Source organism: Patella vulgata, chromosome 6, assembly GCF_932274485.2.
Source record: "Patella vulgata chromosome 6, xgPatVulg1.2, whole genome shotgun sequence".
NCBI classification, from domain to species: Eukaryota; Metazoa; Mollusca; class Gastropoda; family Patellidae; genus Patella; species Patella vulgata.
This window is the reverse complement of record NC_065884.2, coordinates 22,443,442-22,463,562: the sequence shown is the minus strand read 5'-3', so window position 1 is coordinate 22,463,562 and position 20,121 is coordinate 22,443,442. Positions and strand designations below refer to the sequence as shown.

Here is a 20,121-nt window from a genome sequence, read left to right as displayed (position 1 = left end):
TGAGAGTATTTGGTCTGTGATTTTTTTTACCAGTCTAATTGTTTTAAAATAAAGTTGTTTAAGAAGATGTAAAAAATAACTTCATCACAGGTTGGAAACGAAACTGGTTCGCTACTGGACAGCGACAGATACGTGAAAGATAGGCGGTAAAACAAAAAAGGACAGAAGTGGTCTTTTGCATTTAGTCTTATGCTATGTTGCCAACGTGCAACCAATTTATTTATAAGTTTTATTTCATATGTTACAAATGCATACGAGGGGATAAAAATATGTCTAATAATTTTATCAGGGAAAATAAATCTTTGGTAATGCATATCTTATTATATACTCTTCAAAAAAAGTAGGGGATATTGAAATGCAAATACCTATGCGGGTTGTGATATGATAAATAGTCATGGACACTTGACATGCTTTGAGAGTATGTTCACAGATGAAGAACTTATCGCCCCAACAGAACCACTGAGCTGCACATGCGACACGCAATAGCAACATACACGAGGTGTTCATTGTCAAATTTGACACGTCAAGGAAGGGTTGATGAAAACTGCCGGGTGCTGGTTTATCCTATCCATGTTTGCTTTCCTATCGGTTCTTGCATAAGATTTACTGTTTAGCGTATCTTTGCTTTAGTGTGTTACGTTTAATTTGCAATGAGACATCTTCAACATGATGAATGTCTACGTGCTATTGACATGCTTCAAATGGGTTCTACACCACAGCGAGCAGTAGAGAGAAATGGGGTTTAACGTCCACTCAACACAAACTAGGTCACTTCGGGACTAAACAGCGAGCAGTAGCCAACATGCTTAATATGTCACAGTCTGTGATCAGCATACTGTGGAACCGGCACCAACAAACATACAATGTTGATGATAGAGACCTCGTTCAGGTTGTCCTAGAGCCACTACACAAGTCCAGGATCGATACATTTGTACACGGGTGCGGCGAAATCGAGGACAAATGGCCAATCAGCTTTCTGTAAACTCGTACCAAGTTACAGGAATTCGAGAAACACCCCAAAAAATTAGAAATCGGCTACATGCAGCCCATTAAAATTTGCACGCGGGACGACCGCGTGTTGTGCCTCCATTAACTCTCCAGGCCATGACAAACATGCGTCAATGATGTAGGCAGCGTAGAAATTGGGGTAATCGTCGATGGGCGCGTGTAATGTTCTCAGATGAGTCCCCAGATTTACTCTGGATTTCACCGATAGGCGTGCTCGAGTTTGGAAGCGTGTAAATGAGCGTCATGCTAACGTTAACGTCAGACAGCATGACAGATTCGGGCGTGGGTCTGTTATGGTGTGGGGAGGAATCACCGCATGACTGGCAGAACTGACTTGCATATTGTTCAAGGCAGGGTCACTAGTGTGTACTACCGTGACCACATCCTGGCACCGATAGTTCTGCCCTTTGCTCAACGTGCAGGTCGACGTTTCATCTTTCAAGATGATAATGCCCGTGTCCACCACGCTTGTGTCGTGAATGACTACCTTCAGCGTCACCATATTGTTCATATGTTTTGTCCAGCCATGAGTCCTGACCTTTCCCCTATAGAGCATATTATCTAGGGCATGATCGGGAGAAGTGTTCGTCGACGTCAATCGACAACACTGCAAGAATTGGCCGTGGCACTGCAAGAAGAGTGGATCAGATTGCCCCAAATCGTGTTTGGACGGTTGATTAGGAGCATGCTACGAAGAATTGCTGAATGTCTAAGGATTGTTGGAGCAATTACTCATTATTAAGACAAAAATCAAAAACGTCCATTTTCACTTTTGACAGTGTATCTCTTTGCGAGTGAAATGGGGCCCGTGAGATAAGTCGCCCATATGAACTGTTTATGTTCATGTGTAGGCAATTGGCCTGTTATTAACACACACACTGGTTACCTCTAATAAAAACAGCAGTGCATTTCCGCAGTTTCGTATTGTTTCTGAATATTCCCTACTTTTTTTTGAAGAGTATATATGTATATCATTAATGGCTAATAACTAACTAAGTGTAAATGCCACTTAAGAAACAAAAACGATTATCAGAGCTAATGCTTACGCCGACGTAACAGAAGGTGTCTTTGTGTTGTTAATCGTGACGTCGGGGATAGTGATAATTTTATTCTAATATCTTTGTAAATGAGACTTAACATCCTTATTTTAGACACAAACTAGTCGATACGCCCAAGATCTTAAGGTCTATCATCCATCGTGGTTAAGATCCCTTCAAAGTGTAGTGCCTCCTGTCTAACCTCGTGGTTTATAGCTAGTTTTGACTTACCTCGCTGGTTTTAGCTGGGTCTTCTAACCCCGTTGGCTTTTTTAAGTCCGTTACGGGCATGCAAGTTTTAAAAATATATTTTTCAAGCCTGGTCTTAACATGTCCTGGGTGACACCTGTGAGACTGATTTAGAAAGCGTGGATAGTCGTTCGAATAGCTTTAGACCATTACACGGGAGCCACGATGGCTCAGTGAGTAAGATTCTGGCTCGCTAACCAGGGGGTCCAGGTACTGGCCTAGCAAGTCCCTCAGGAGTCTCAGATGAGGGTTTTTCTTGCCCCTGGTGCAAGGATTTTGTCGGATGGCACGACAAGCGAAGTCTCGTATACACGTTGGTGTTCACTTAAAAGATCCCTTGACACTTGTTATTCGATATAAGAGTAGGTCGTAGTGCCGCTGTCCGGGTAAAATGTCTGTCACAGCACACTGTATGGCGCATGTCCGTCTTCATTAGTCCACTCGGAGCAAAAAAGTGACACGTTATACAACATTTCATTTCATTTTGTATTTCAGTGATTCCGATTTTGAAGTTTTAGGCTTTTCGACGACGACGTTCGCCTACTGAAAGGTCGAGACAAAAAGACGTAGATACTTGTTTTAATGCTGACTAGGCATTTTTGTTTTATTGGATAATTAAAGGAGCTAAATCGCTAATATTTGGGACCTAGAAAATGACCCAAATGGGTCACAACGCATGTAATAATGCAATCTGATTGTATATAAACTGATTTATATTCAATTATTTCCGTTTGGACTCTAATTTCAAATCAGTTATGTTAGCGAAATACGGCATGTATCTCAACCGAATATCAATTTCTAGCGTCTGGTTATTCCAGTCTATTGCGCATGCTCTCCGGATAAGATTTGGCGTCACCGTTTGACATGAGTTGTGGAATATGTCTAGCTTCGTTCTTTCTGGTCACTTATTACAAATGACGCTGAAACGCACTATGGTACACGACTCGTGTACCAATGGTAAAATGTTTATTTTGTCTTGAATATTGGATATCAGTAGCTCACCTTTTCCCGGTAAGATCACAACATCAATGTTAATTTGAATTGACAAAAAAAACTTTAACATTGGGGTACAATTCTTCTACCTCGTATTGCGCATGTAACCATGTTATCATGTATCGGAAAATGACAGAAGTATTCCATTTAATGTTGGGAGCCACGGTGGTTCAGTGAGTAAGACGCAGGCTCGTTAGTCTGGAGGCCGCGTTTTCGATCCCGGTGTTGGCCGAGAAAGTTCATCGACCTTTTCTGGTGTGGCCTCCCCTTGTCAGTGTCAGGACGGATGGGCTGACAAGGACAGCTGTCAAGTCGTTCGGTTGGGACGAAAAACCGAAGTCCCGTGTACTCATTGGCGTGCACGTAAAAGATCCCTTGGCAGTTGGAATTTGATATAAGAGTAGGCATTAGTGCCACTGTCCGGGCAAACGTTTCATCATAGCACACTGTATGGCGTATGCCTGTCTTCATTAGTCTAATCGGAGCAGAAAAGTAGGACTTAAAACGGCATTTCATTTTCATTTAATGTTTACGGTCTACCCAGAAACATAACCCTCCTACATATCATCATATTTATTTTCTTTCCTATCTATGCTCACCTACAGAAAATAAAATGGTCCCGCATATAGTAACTTTCTGTGTCTGTATATTCGTATGTTTCTCTCACTTGTGTCCTATTTACTGATATATTTATCTGTCCATCGATACATCCCCCATTAAGACATTCATTGCGGGTGCTTATTAGACTTTCATGCCCATGTTTTACAAATTAGATTAGTGCTAATTTGAGATTTAATCTCCCATTTTCTGAACATTCATATTCTGAAAAGCTGATTAAATTTTAAATTAACATTTTATAAACTTTGATTAGCCTAATCATTGAGTCAATCATTATTCGAGAATACCATAATTGTGATATTCTGTAACGTTGACTTGTACTTAAATCTTTGACTAAATCAGCTGCGGGGTAGCTTAAGATGATTCAGTTAAGTGCACTGACTGATGTATTAATTGTTTATAGAAAGTATTATTCGTCATTGATTTCAGAGAAATTTCCCTTATATTTACCCACGAAAGTAAAAAGTTCACATTGACCGTAAATTTTGTTCTCACTGACGCCGCTTGTCAAAATGTCAATTATCCCGACAAAGAGAAAGAGATGTAGACCCGGAAGTCACTCGTGCGGAACTAGGATGTACATTTATTCTAGACCATTGAAGCCTGGTAACTGCAAATAAAGGCCTATTTTTCACGTTTTTGTAAATAAACGATTTTAATCTTATTGTACCATGTAACCCAGTTGTACAAAAATTGTAAATATATTGAGCAATAATAATATATGAAAATGACATTTTAAAATATTTTATCGACACATGACACGAATACCCTTTATGGTTACATGTGTAAATAATCAGCAGATGTGAAAAGTAATTTTTGAAAATAGCAATAACATTTTAATCTTTAAAGAAGTGTCGGATTTACTTACGGGCTTGGCAGACTGAAACCTATGGCCTCAAATTCTAGGGGGTCTCGGGCCTAGGTATATAATATTTTTGTACACTGTCATAAGCTTGCTTTAAACGCACAATAGTCTTAAAGATTTAAAGATTTGTCATCATCCTTGACTCAAACACACTTTTATTTTCCTCTTGTTGTGAGGGAGGGGGGGGGGGGGTGGAGAGGGCCCCTTAAGCGGAATAGAATAGGGTTTCTCTCCATCTGAATCCGGCACTGCTTCCAAATCGTGGGAAAGTGTAATGTTATGACAAACCTAAAAACGAAAATGTAAATAAAGAATTGCGATATTGCAAGTTTATACAGAAGTTACATATGATTATTTTTTCGAATGTTAATCTGAGATGACACCCAATAAAGATATTTTGAAAAGAAAAGCAGAGGCACGCCGCTTTAATCTAAATTGAGTATGTTCCTGTGCTTCTATTCAATCTGAAGAACAAAACAAATTGTGACTGGATATCAGTCTACTGAAATTCATTGTCCGAATACCACACATTTCGTACTATTGTTTATTTGGCTATCTAAATATCTTATTTCTCGGATATCCATTTCCCCGTGGACCCCCAAGGGACCCCTCTGACTTCGCGGACCCCAGGTTGGAAAACACTGTTTTAACATTATGCTTTTCTAATCTACTTCCTATTGGGCCCCTTGCAGCAATGATAAAAGCCTCTACCTAATCACGGATTATTTTAGACACTGTTTGAAAATGCGGGTCTAATTCCTGTGCGATAATTGGTTTAAAAATACATGACCAGATATTTTAACTGTGTTTAACTATGCTGTTTGCCATGCTGATAGAGGCTGGTTTCGCTGTAGTTCAGCTGTGAACATCAGTTCTCGTTAACCCGCCCTGTACGTTTTGGAAGGCCTCGGACTATTGACTCCTTGTCGAAAGTTTTTTAGTTCCCACTTAATCTTACTGGGCTACTTATTACTGCTAAACGGTATCGTATCAATCCATGTTAAAGCCTGTACAATGTAAAGATTCCAATTCCTCCCCACCCCCACCGCTTAACTAAATTTCTCTTCGTCTTATATCGCCGAGGTTCCTAAAGTTGTGCGTTACCCTATATTAGATTTCAGTTGCCGCTGCCAAGCTGTTTAACGGAAGGGGACGCATTTTTAACAGCATGTTGTTTCGCACATACTGACTTTAGCGAGGTATGCAAGGTTTTATTTTCTCATTAAAATGTTCCTTTACCTTGTACAGGTGCTCGCAGGGAAGACACGCGATCATTTAGCAGTAAAGAGTTGCCCAGTAAAATGGATTGAAAACTGAAAATATTTCGACAAGGAGTCAATAGGCTGTTTCCTGAACGTATGAGACCTACGTTCAGAGCTGAACTAGTCTCGTGTTAGCTGTCACTAACCCAAATACACCACGTCAAAACATAATATTCGCAAGTTTTTTGACTATCCCAAAGAGTGCTGTGTGGGTCGGGTCCATTGCATGGTCGCACTACGATTGAAATCGTGGAGTAATCGTGGTGATCCTATCAGGTCTTATCATATCTTGAGGATAGTCGTAACATTCGTGTTGATCGTAGAAAAGTGTTGGATGGTTCAAAAATTATCTATGATCCACACGATTAATTGTCAGTCGCTTCAGATCTTATTAAATCCTAACAAAGCTCGACAGTTCGCAACTAATCGTGGTGATCGGGATCAGCCTTGACAAGACAAATACCACGCTCTGTCAAGATGCACTGCGATCTCTCTAGAAGTTCAGGAAACAATGAAATCCATTCGTATCCTAACGCAAAAGAACGCATCGCATCCTGATGATCGCATCGAAACGTATCCGAACGTATCTGCACGTACCAGATCTTGGACTCAATCGGGGTAAGAATTCGAAGAGGTACAAGCGGAGACGCCATTGTACGGACAAAATATCACACAACATGGTGTATGCCCGTCTCCCCACTATCGCGATTCGTGCTACGATTGAAATCGCAGACAAGTAGTGATCCTATCAGGTATTATCATATATTGAGGTCAGTCGTAACAATTGTGTTGATCGATTCTAAACGTATCCGAACGTATCTGCACGTATCAGATCATAAACTCAGTAGGGACGCTCCTATCGCAACGAATCGCACGACAGATGGTGCCGAAAAGTAGAACGTTAAACATCGTTTATTCTTTTTTTTTTCGCCTTCTTTAAATCTATGGTTAAACAAAAACTGATATAAAACATTTCTCTCTTAACATATCAAAACATTTCAATGAAGCGGGCATGTTGGGTTTTATCATATGTTGTGTTTTTTTACTGATGTAATGCTATGGACAGACGAGCGTATTTTTCCGCCCGATCGCGGCGATTGAAATTCGCCAGCGATTTTTTTACGGCCGATAACGAACGGGCACACGTAGCGATCGTCTCAAGAGCGTACGCCACTCTGTGAGTAATTATGTCGATCACATGACTTGTCGACCACGTGACTTTGAGATCATGTGATATCAACATCTCGATGATTGGCTTATAAAAATGAATCGCCCGACAATATACGCTGGGCACGGGCACACGAGCGAATTTAATCGCCGGCGAAAAATATTCGGCCGAAAATATCTTACATGCTAGATACGAGCGATTGATCTGGCGAATGGTTCGCCGAGTAGAATCGTCGTCGCCCTGAAGGGGCACACGGGCGTATTTTTCGAGCGATTTTAAAAATCGCCGCGATCGGGCGAAAAAATACGCTCGTCTGCCCCCCACTTAATAGTCTTTAATTTATCTCTTTTAAATTGTGGCAGTAGGTGATTTAAAGCCGAGATACATGGACAACTTTGTCTTTCAGGCCACCTCAGTTTTTCCAATTGGTAGTTCCTTCTTTTATTAGGCCTTCTCTCCCTTTCCTGTGCCCTATACCTTTTGCATGGCGGGCTTTATTCATTTCCTGGTTTAGTATGCATGTATCCAAGAAAAGTTTTTAAATTTAATTATTTCTGTGGAATATTCATGATTTTATGTGGATGGAAAACTGCTTATGGGGTTAGGTGCTTTGACTATGTGGCATAGATTTACGTTTTTGTTTACGCGTTCGTGCCCTACTTCACTTTTGCGTATCTAACAGTTTCCGTGGTCAACCTCTTAAATGCTTTTCTCAAATCTGAAATCTGTAGTTCATAATATGAAAAGAAATGGGGGTTAACGTCCCACTGTTATGCTCCGACTGGATTAATGAAGGCGGACTATACGCCATACAATGTGCTATGAGGGAAATTTTGCCTGAACAGCGGCGCTGCGGCCTACTCTTATATCGAATTCCAACTGCCATGGGATAGTTTACGTGTACGCCAATATGTAGACAGAACCTGGGTTTTTTGCCACACCCGAACGACTAGATAGCTGTCCTCGTCAGGCCAGCCGTCCTGCGCCACTCATGAACTTTCTCGCCCAACACCGGAAGCGAACCGGCGACCTCCCGCTAGCGAGCCAGCGTCTTACTCACCTAGCCATGGCGGCTCCCTGTGGTTAAAGTTAAAGTCGTAGAGAGGAAAATTAAAATAAAATCCATCGAAAAATCTATTGTGATCTGTGACAAACTTCTCATCGAAACAAATTATAAAATTTAATAAAAATTATATTATGCACATTGTTTAAGACGGGGATTCGATTCGAATATACTTAGCCAGTAATGATCAATCTGTTGTCAATCTTTCACAAACTGACGAGCAAATAATCTTAAGCGGCATTATGAAAGATTAGATAAAGCGCTGACATATGTCATCGTCATAATAACACTGTAACTTCGATTGTTTGAACCGTATTTAAATCTGCTGAAAATCTATACGATACGGGCCAGCATCGAGAGTTGATTATTGTCTTGGTAAGTTAATTCCTTTTTAATTGTCTATTTTCAAACTATTATAGTGATAAATATCGGCTCATTATCTAAATGTTACATAAGGCACCATAGGACATATATTTGCCATGTAGGATTCTGGTTTTCCTGTCGGTTAATGTTCTGTAAAAGTAAGTGGAGGGGGCCGCACTACACGCAAACAAAACCGAAAAGACATTAAGACACATACTACACAGAAATTACAAATAAACAATAAACTGCAAATATCAAACTAAATGAATGGACGCTGTTGGTATTCACACCAGACACAGATGTTAGCAGTTAGGACAAGAGTGTTGTCACCATTGTGAGACAACTTTACAAGACCTGCTTGAAATACGGTGGGAACGGATGTGGAACTCACGGTTCGGTAACACCACAAATAGTAAGTGCAGGGGGACTGCACCACACAAAATTTACACAAAAAAAAAACAAATACACGGACAGGACATCATACTCAGGAAAACACAAACATACAGACAATTCAAAAAAAGTGAATGGATCCGGGGGCTAGCCGTAAGCATCCACTGCGCTGTACAATCCCGGGTCTGTAGTGACACAGACTTCACTCAAAGTTTCTGTACTGGTCACGCCCTCGCATTATTGTTGTCGTTCCGGTGTTCAACCTTTCAGATCCTTGAACACCAGTTACCCAGACACATTTCCCATGCAAAGCCCAGTTGCTAAAATATTAATTTGTACTTCAGTTTTGTATTTATATGCAATCAATTTGACTGACATTATATTAATTACATCTGCTCTAAAGATCAATTCGGCGATTTCAGATTTAGCTGAACGCGACATTTGCCTGAAGAATAATATAGCCTGATGTTTGTCTGGTTCGTCCGCGTTCATCTATTTTCAGTTGGATGCATTTACTTATTGGGTGGTCATACAATTGTTTCATAATTATTTTGATCTTAGGCATAGTTCAACTCATATCTTAGCTTGGCATCAAGAGAAATTCCTGGTAAAACTGGTAATAATGTGAAATTATGATAACGATACCCAATTAGAGAACAATCTGAACATGCATAAACAATTTTTCAGACAGTTTCATGATGATACAGACTATATATTTTTTATTTCATTTTATTTAAATCTATGGTTATACAAAACTTTATAAAATACTTTAAAGTTAAATATGTCAGTGCTTTCGAATGGATATGATGGGTCGGGTTGTTGTTTTATTATTGTGTTATTGTTATTGTGAAACAGTCTTCAACTATGACGGTACGTGAATTAAAGCCATGACTACTTTGTCATTCTGTTAAAAAACGACCAACTTTCAACGAAAGTTATAAAGAATAATAATGTAAGTTATCGCCCTTATTAGTAGCTAGAAATTTGACTGGTTGTATATGATTTTGTATAAGCTTTTCTTGAAATAACCCAATATTTACTATAAATTACAATCGTCATTACTTATTAAGTTACAATCCTAATACAGTAAGAAGTCAGTTCATAACAAACCCACCGTAACTATACATAATAAGCAAATATAGATAATAAACCATATAGTCAGGGGCGTGTCCAGGAATTTGAGCTGAGGGCATAGACGTACGAGCCATGGGGGGCAGCTGCCCCCTAACATTCGCGCAATCGGACTTTTTGGGGCAGATGGGTAAAGTGAAAAAAAAAAAAAATTCATCTAGTGGTCAAATTAAAGCGCCTGATAGTAAACAATACAGAAACTGTAAAATAATTATTAACCACTAATGCTTATTGTTATAAAACTAAATACTTATATTACTATACGAAGTCAATTTATAAAAAAAGCAAAGCAAATATACACATAAATAAGTAACAAACAATATATAAAGGACTATTATTAACACCAACTTTTGTGAAGTGCCTCAGTTGTCATTAAATTGCCTGAACGTAAAAGGTTTTACTGGTCCTGGAAGTCACAAATTCTAGCTTACGCGAATTCAACGGGTGGTATCTTTTTCCAACAAAAAGTACCCCAAAGAAAGCAAATAACAAATATTTCGTAAACATTTCTCAATATGAAGAGCAAATGAAACTTTTGCGGTGTCTTTTAAAATGCCTTAAATAACATGGTTCTTCAAAAACATTTGTCTCGCTCTATTTAAAAGACGTCATTTGATATTCAACGTTAACTTATAATGCACTTTAAAATTATAACATTTATAATGTATAAAATAATCTAAATAATGACATAATGTCTAATAAATATTATCGTGAAATAATGTCTAATGAATATTATCGTGAAATAATTAACTAATGTCTAATAATTATCATGTGTAATAATAATATTCGAATCAAATTCGACGTTAAATTAAAATATGCGCTTTAGTATTAATAATATAAAATTATAACATTTACAGTTCTTAAATAATCTAAATAATGAAATAACGTCTAAAAATTATTATCGTGTAATAATCTAAATAATGTCTAATAATAATTATCATATAATAATAATACTAAATCAAATTCAACGTTAAATTAAAATATGTACTTTAGAATTAATCGTGTAAAATTATAACATTTATAATAATTACAAAAAATAATCTAATAATTATTATCGTGTAATAATCTAAATAATTAACTAATGTCTAATACCGTCATTCCATGTCAAGTGGGGCAAATTCTCTGAAAATTGTAAGGTGACCCCCGCAGAGAATTATGAAAAAAATATATGTTCTAGTACATACAAACTTATGCTAAAGGGCACCTCGATTCAAAAGAACGTATCTCAGTCAATATAAATGCTATAGTTATATAACTTTGCAGTTTTACAGAAGTTTGTATGTATTAGAACATATATATTTTGCCTAATATTCTGAGGGGGTCACCTGACAAGCACTGGTACACATGACATGAGATGACCCAATAATTAACTTCATGAAATAATATTATCATAATCAAATTCGACGTTAAATAAGAATATGTAACTTTGAATTAATAGTAAAAAATTATAACATTTATAATTTTAAAATAATCTAAAATAATAACATTTATAATTTTAAAATAATCTGAAATAATAAAATAATGTCTAATAATTATCATCGTGTAATAATAATAAGGATGCATTGTGCAAGAGCCAATTTGCTTATCGCCGGTCTTTTTTCTGGCTTTAAATGTTATATAAATTAACATTTAGATATTTTTTTACATTCAATTATCTAAATTTAAAATGGATAATCCAGACTTTATTATGGTATACTTAGCATAAGTACAGTAAGTTCTTTATCTAAATTTTGCATAATGCGTCATTAAGTTGCCGGAGCTGAGGTGCTTATAAATCCTGTGTAGTTTTATAAAATAAATTCCTAATAAAGACTTTGACTTTGGTGACAAAATGCATTTCTGTCTAATTTATGCCAGACTTTAGATATCACTGTGATTCATAATAATCACTATGAAAACAATTCCAGCAAGTTTGAAGAAGAAATCTCAAAACACGCCACCTGTTAAGAGATCACGGAAGCGGTCACTGACAGGAGCAATAACTCCGTGCTTCAAATAGAAAATATCTCAACACAGTGACTTTCAAGTTGGCAAGGTCCCGAATGCGTAAAAAAGATGAACAAAGGGCAAACAAAAATTATAAGTTAATCTTAAAAACTGAACACCTATAAGTTAGATTGGAGATGGGCCTATAAAAAAAGATAAACAAACCACAAACAAAAATATCATCTCCGCCATTTCAATCCCAAAATAAATAGATGACCATCATCAAATACTGGGCAAAATGACAATCATTAATTGTTTGGACATATAATCATAGATACAAGCCAATGGTGAGGATAATTATATATAGTGTCCTCCGCCTTAATTCAAAATTAATTACACATTTACTTTTTTATAAAACATCGAACAGCCAAATTACTTATCACTTTGCTTAGCCTCTGCTTAGTCTAAGCGGACAATCTTCACCATCGAACGAAGTCAACACATGCATGCAATGAACAAGAACATGTATATTCGAAGTCTGAACATTCGATACAAATAAGAAGCAGCGTTAATGTGTTTCAAAATGCAAAAAGTGTGACAGACGGGATAGACAAACGAAGCTATTGAGATAATCCCCTGATTTGATAAAAAGGCGGATGACAAAACAATAAATTGAGCAATGTTTAAGACGGGGGTTCGACTTGAATATTTTGAACCAAGAATGAGAAATAATGAACAATTAATCTTAAGCAGATTAATTTGGCCCGACTTCCAGATTCTCGTAAGTTTCCTCTTCTGATGGAATATATGCAGTGTTGTCATAGTCTGCAATAAACAATAATATCATGCTTGTCAAACAATACATTTCAGGGGCGGATCCAGGAATTTTTGCAGGAGGGGGTTTGCCAGGTTCCTGAGACAATGTATCTCCCGCATGGTCTCTATCGTCATTTTGGCGTATATACATACACATTGTGCTTTTTAAACAGAGAAATTCAACACCTCGTTTGACGTCAATTTTTATTATGAATTAATAAATGACATTGTGATTCAATTTGATGGATGCAAAGCATTACTTGTGATATCACATAATGTCTATATCATTATCTCGTCCATTGAGTGTCCATCCTGTCCCAAATCTGACGATAAAGGATAAAGCACACGGCCGAGAAACTTTTCTCATAAAAAGTGTTGATTTACAAAAAAAATTATGTAGCTAAGCAGGTGGATCCGCCCCTGCATTTACTAAAAAGATCAATATCATGACATGGAATGGGATTTAACGTCCTACTGTTCTGCTCCTAAACTGGGCTAATGAAGGCGGGCATACGCCGTACAGTGTGCTATAAGGGAAATTTCGCCTGGACAGCGGCGCTACGGTCTACTCCTATATCGAATTCCAACTGACAAGGGATCTTTTAAGTGCACACCAATGTGTACATGGGACCTCGGTTCTTCGTCCCAAACGACTAGACAGCTTTCCTTGTCAGGCCCTCTGTCATCACTGACAAGGGGAAACCACGCCGGCGGAAAATCTGGATGAACTTTCTCGGCCAATGCAGGGATCGAACACCCGACTCCAAGCTAGCGAGCCAGCTTCTTACCCACTTAGCCACCGTGATCCCCTCTTTATAATGAGAGCGGCCCATTATTATTTAATGGTGCATTATGTATGAACTAAATCTTTCTATTGCAGGTCAATGTGTCTGGCTTCAAATGTTATATAAATTATCACTTAGACATTTATTAACATGACAAGCCCGTAATCAACACTCTGGATCATCGGATGCCTCCGATTTTAGATGGATTAGAACACCGCTGCCATTTAAGAGTTTAACGATAAAAAAACATAACCGATTGTCAAGAACCGTTGCTACGATAATAAACAATCGACGCTGCACAGACATAGCAATTTGGTTGAAATTTAAAATAAATACATTTGTCATCATCTATATTTTGAACTATTATACCAAGAACGGCCGACTCTTTATCTTAATCTTACATAATACATCTTTAATTAGTACAGGCCCCGAGTTAACAAAGCATTTTCAGGCTTAAGTTAAGAATTTACTCAACTTTCAATCACTGTTTATGACAAATATCTTTGATCCAGAAACACAAAACCTTGCACATAGTTTCTTATTGATGTATTTGATACATTAAAACAACAAAAGTTTTATAAAGGGCTATATTTTAGTTAAAATAAGGGGAACAATTTTGAGTAAATTCTCAACTTAAGTCTGAGAATGCTTTGTTAACTCGGGGCCAGATCTAATATATACTCTTCATAAAAAGCGGAGTGCATATTCGCCATTCGAATGGCGAATAGCCTAGAGCCATAAGGATGGTTATTCGCCATTCGTTTTATATAATAAACCTAACATTCTTGCAGATTGTTTGTGCTTTTAATCAAAATACAGACCCAGAATCCCTTTTTAATTGTCATTTGTTATTTGAAGCTTCATAGTGCATATGAACAATTCGTTCACAGCGAAGCGTAGACAGCGAAACCGACATCGTGTGTAGATGGAAGTAGCACACATGTGAAAAGCTCCGTATTCTGTGAAATTTTAAATCTTTACTAATAAATTGAAAACGCATTTCTTTGCACTTTTGTTTATCACAAAGTAGATAAAATACAAACTTAATCTAATTTCATTCCTGCGAAAGCAGCAGAGGCTTATTGAAATTGTTCTACCTGATCTGCCTGCCCGCCCGCCTACCGCCCGGAGTAGGCTACCCATATTATTTCATTGCCAACCGCATGTTCTATCTATATACTATTCGTATATTTCATTTCCTACCAATACATTTCATTTCCAACTGCGTGTTATATTTGCCACCCGTATATTTCTATTTGTACCTTCCATTTCAAACTAGAGAGAGAGAGAGAGAGAGAGAGAGAGAGACCTCAATGACAGACCTTATGATACAGCGTGCACGTGCTAACCATTGCATTGCCCCCCCCCCCGCCATTTCTTTATTGGCATCCCATATTCAGTTGCTACTCATAGCCTACATTTCTTTCTCAACCGTGTGTTTTATTGTCAAACATATAATTCATTTACATCTACTCACATAGGCGTACCAGCCAGGGATGAGATCGTAATTTCTTAAAATTGACTAAGGGATTAAAATTCGGCATAAAATTTAGAAAATTTAAAGTCAGTTTAATACACAGTGATATTTTTTCTGGAATCATGAATGTTTGTTTAAGCGACCGGCTTCGCATGCCGCGTCTCTGTGTACTCTAAACGATATATTTTTTAGGCATGATCATAATTTGTTTCGGTTATTTCCCCTTGTCAGTGGTGCAGGACGGAGGGCCTGACAAGGACAGCTGTGTAGTCGCTCGGATGGTACGAAAAACCGAGGACCCGTGTATACATTGGCGTATCCGGGCAAAATTTCCCTCATATGAAACTGGAATGAGAGAGAGAGGGTCATTTCGGGACTAACACATAGGGTTCCATTATTTTATTTGAATAATTCCCTTGTGCGTAGGGGTCTTTAGACTTTAGCAGTGGTAGGACCCGGAGAATACCCATGGGGTTGGACAGGCGACCCTACTCCTTGTCACATACAACATTTGAATCGAAACCACGCTGAAACTGACTGAAATTAGAATGTCACAAACTGTTTAAGTTTGACTTGTAACAAATAGCAACTTTTATTCTACTTTGTCTTGGCTTTTTCTTCCTCAGAAAATTCTTTCGGGGTCGCTTGTTCGTAGGGGTCTTTAGTCGTGGGAGGAAACCAGAGGACACCGAGATAACCATGCCGAACAATACATATGAACATTCTCATCTAACACCGGGTATGATCATCAGACTAATTCGCCATCCGGATGACAAAGAGTATTTCGCCATCTGTTTTCGTTATCTGCCGCCCTTTTATTAAATCGATATTCTCTGTCCTTGTATCATTTTGCAAAATAGAGTAGATCATTAAGTGCTGAACCAACAAAGTGCCACACCCTTCCCATGTTAAGAAATGCAATGGGGTTTAACGACATCGATTTTTCGTCTCAGCCGAACGACTATACGTCGTCCTTTGCATCCACGCCGGAAACTCCAAATGAACTTTTTCGGCCGGAATCACCAGCCAACGTCTTACTTTAGCGTACCCCAAATATGTCTGGTGGGGGATTAACGCGTGCGCCTTGGATCAGAAGGTGTTAGGCTATATAGTCAAGTAGCGTGGTTTTGATTCCGCGCTTGTACGTGAACGTGACAAGGAGTAAGGCCGTCTGTCCAATCTCGTGGGTTTTCTCCGGCTCCTCCCACTGCTAAAGAGCTCTATGCGCAAGTGAATTATTAAAATAAAATTGAACCATATGTTAGTCCAGAAATTACCAAGGTTGTTTCGAACGGACGTATGGCGAACCGACTCTCTCTCTCTCTCTCTCTCACTCACTCTCTCTCTCTCTCCACGTGTGTTCCATCAGGGTATACAGTGAATATCAACATAAAATAAAACATTACCAAAGACAGACAATTATTATCTTATTGTACATATCTCTCGTCTTTTTGTGCCATTCGTTTTTATATTTCATATTTAGCAGCAGGATTTTATTTTATTTTCATTTTTTTTTATCTACCCGAACCTTTTATTTTCAACCACTGTTTATTTCAAATCCATATATTTGAATAAAACTATTTTGTCTTATTTAAACCTTTCAAAGACACCGCTAGGCTATAAATAGACCTCCAATGGCACTGTGTCAAACAACGTTTGTTGTAGTAGTTATTTTCGCATTTTTACTGCAACGAAAATGATGAATGTGCATTTTGTAGGTCGAAGTTAAACTAGTTTAAGTGGTTGGTAGCATTACCCATCGACCAGACATCGTGATAGGACAGAGAATATCGATTTAAAAAAAAGAATGGCAAATAACGAAAACGAATGGCAAATAACGTAAACGAATGGCGAATAACTCTTTGCCATCCGAATGGCGAATATCCTCTGCCCATAAAAAGTAGGGGATATTGAAATGCAAATACCTATGCAGGTTGCGATATGATAAATAGTCATGGACACTTGACATGCTTTGAGAGTATGTTCACAGATGAAGAACTTATCGCCCCAACAGAACCACTGAGCTGCACATGCTACACGCAATAGCGCCATACACTTGGGAGGGGTTCATTGTCAAATTTGACACTTCAAGGAAGAGTTGATGAAAACTGCCGCGTGCTGGTTTATCTATCCATGTTTGCTTTCCTCGGTTCTTGCATAAGATTTACTGTTTAGCGTATCTTTGCTTTAGTGTGTTACGGTTAATTTGATCGGGAGACGTGTTCGTCGACGTCAACGTCAACCGACAACACTGCTAGAATTGGCCGTGGCACTGCAAGAGGAGTGGGTCAGATTGTCCCAAATCGTTATTGGACGGTTGATTAGGAGCATGCCACGACGAATTGCTGAATGTCTGAGATTATTAAGACAAAAATAAAAAACGTCCATTTTCACTTTTGACAGTGAATCTCTTTGTGAGTGAAATGGGGTCGTCAGATAAGCCACCCATATGAACTGTTTATGTTATTAACATACACTGGTTACCTCTAATAAAAACAGCAGTGCCTTTCCGCAGTTTTGTATTATTTCTGAATATCCCCTACTTTTTTTGAAGAGTATAAATCAGATGGGGCGAGATAAAAGGTGTAATGGAATGAAATGTGGTTTAACGCACTACTTATGTCACATAATAATATATTGTGCAGTACGGTGTACAAATAGACTAAAGTCACCAAAAATAAAATTTGATGTTAGTAAATCAGAACGGTTCTTATATTATATGATGTAAAGACAATTTTTTTAAGTTGATGTATATTGTATTCTATATATCGGTAATTGTTTTATGCCTACCTGAGACATTTTGGCAGATGAAATGAAATATTCCAGTTGGAGGGAAAAAAATATGAACATTTTTTTTACATAAAAATTATCATCCATTTTGAAAGCCAGTGAGAGCCTGCTTATGTGGACCAATCGGGCTATGAAAGACGGGTCTACGCATATGCAGTGTGCGACGAGGGAAATACAAATTCAAAATTTTCGTGGGTTATCGGTTTTCACATGAAAAATTACAAAAGAAACAATTACCTGATTGTTTGTTTTTGTCTTGGCCTTTGTTGTTGCTACAAATAAAAATACAAGTCACGTGTAAGATTAGCCATGTATAGAACAGGACAAAGAAAGTGTTCATTATGTCCTAACACCCCTGATAAGATAGAAATTTATGGAATTTTCTTCAACGACAATGTAATCCATTGACGTCATCAGATATTGATACCTATTTGGAACTGCATATTTTACCTCGATCGGTAGAAATAAACAAATTAAATATCAGTAAAACATGAGATCAAAATACGTTATTTGTGCAATGATATAAATTGATACTCATCCAAGTACAAAAAAACCATAAAACTAACCTCTTTGTTTTTACTTCTTTATCTTTAACACCTATAAATAGATATGTATACCATTGATTGTTAATATGAAACAACAATAATCTTTATAAAGATATGTACATCGTTGATTGTTAATAAATAAGATAACAGTAATCTATTAACAGATATGTCTACCACTGATTGTTGATAAATAATATGGGATAATAGTAATCTATAATATATAGATAAGTATATCATTGATTGTTGATAAATAATATGAGAAAACGGTCATCAATGATAGATAATTGTATCATTGATTGTTGATAAATAATATGAGATAACAGTAATCTTAAGTTTATTTATATATCATTATTTGATTTTTAGTAAATAAGATGAGATAACAGTAAATTATAAATAACAATTAATTAGTATAAACTATGCAATTTGTCAGGGAATGCCATAATTAGACATTAGTAAGGTGACCTATTAGACTTTTATGCAACACATCATCATAGTCATTATGTTTTCTGCAAAACAGAATTATTTGTTAAAGAAATAGCAAGTGGGCAGCTATATCATATTTTAGGACAATTCCATTAAAATGTCATGTAGTTTGGATAATGTCGAAAAAGAGTAACGCAATGGTTATAGCGTAGGGTTTTAGTGTAAAAATATATTTCTTAGATGTCCAAGGTTCTCATATGTTATACCATATCAATCAGATATTAGTGGTAGATTCACAAAATTTCATTTCATTTGTAGATCTATAAATCTGCGCAACAATTGGAACGGCCATCGATTTGACACGTTACCGTGGTATATGTCACTTTCTGTTACACTAATTGGTCATTTTGTATTTATGGATTTTGAATTATATTGCCAATTAGTACCGAGCGTAATATATAAACGATTAATAATTTCACATATTACTTAAATTGCTCATATTGTTAAGGATGCATTATGTTAGAGCCAAATCTATATATTGTGGATCTTTATTTACGCTTTAATTGTTATATAAATCATTATTTAGACATTTATTCACATGGCGTGTCTATAATCAACACTCTAGATCATCGGATGGCGGAGATTTAAACGGATTGAAACATGATCGGCATTCAATGATTTAATTTAAAAATGATGAAAGGAGCCTTAGCCTCGATGAACATGTACTGTTGCTTCGTTGTTACGGTTATAAACAAGTTATGCCACATCTTGTCAAAGCTTCAAACAGTAATAACTTCGCTCAGAATAAAATAATTTGAATGAAATTTTCAACATAATAATTCTGCATTAAATATTTTTGAACTATAATAACAATAACGGCCAGGGCCCTGTTTCACAAAAATAGATTTTAACTTAAACATGCATTATGCAAGAGCAAAATCTGCTTATTACAAGTCTTTCTTTAGGCCTGAAATGTTATCTAAATTATCAATTAACTTATTAACTTATCCAGACCATAATAAACTCTCGATGTCAAGGCTAGCCTTCGATGTTGGCTGGATTAGATTCCTATATGCCGCAAACGGCTATTGATAATTAAATCAGAAAAAGTGGATAATCGAGACTATGCTGTTTATATTAATGATTTTAGTAATGATGACCGAGACCTATGCAAAAATTTCACCCGCTTCTTTCTCGGCTCATAGTGGATCA

General features: G+C 37.2%; 1 protein-coding gene across 3 annotated transcripts in view; it reads right to left on the bottom strand.

Moving 5' to 3' along the window:
• LOC126825069 (uncharacterized) overlaps positions 1-20,121 on the bottom strand; it is a 71,785-nt gene that overhangs the window by 37,091 nt on the left and 14,573 nt on the right. The window contains exons 6-8 of one of the 3 annotated variants that reach the window (XM_050554510.2): positions 18,508-18,538; positions 18,179-18,213; positions 9,730-12,898 (exon numbers count right to left, since the gene is read on the bottom strand). The exons of the other annotated variants lie outside the window; for them this stretch is intronic. Of the exons in view, the coding sequence (XP_050410467.2) occupies positions 12,828-12,898; positions 18,179-18,213; positions 18,508-18,538 (137 nt within the window). The 3' untranslated portion in view covers positions 9,730-12,827. Of the gene's footprint in view, positions 1-9,729; positions 12,899-18,178; positions 18,214-18,507; positions 18,539-20,121 lie in introns of those variants that run through there. 3 annotated transcript variants of the gene reach the window in all.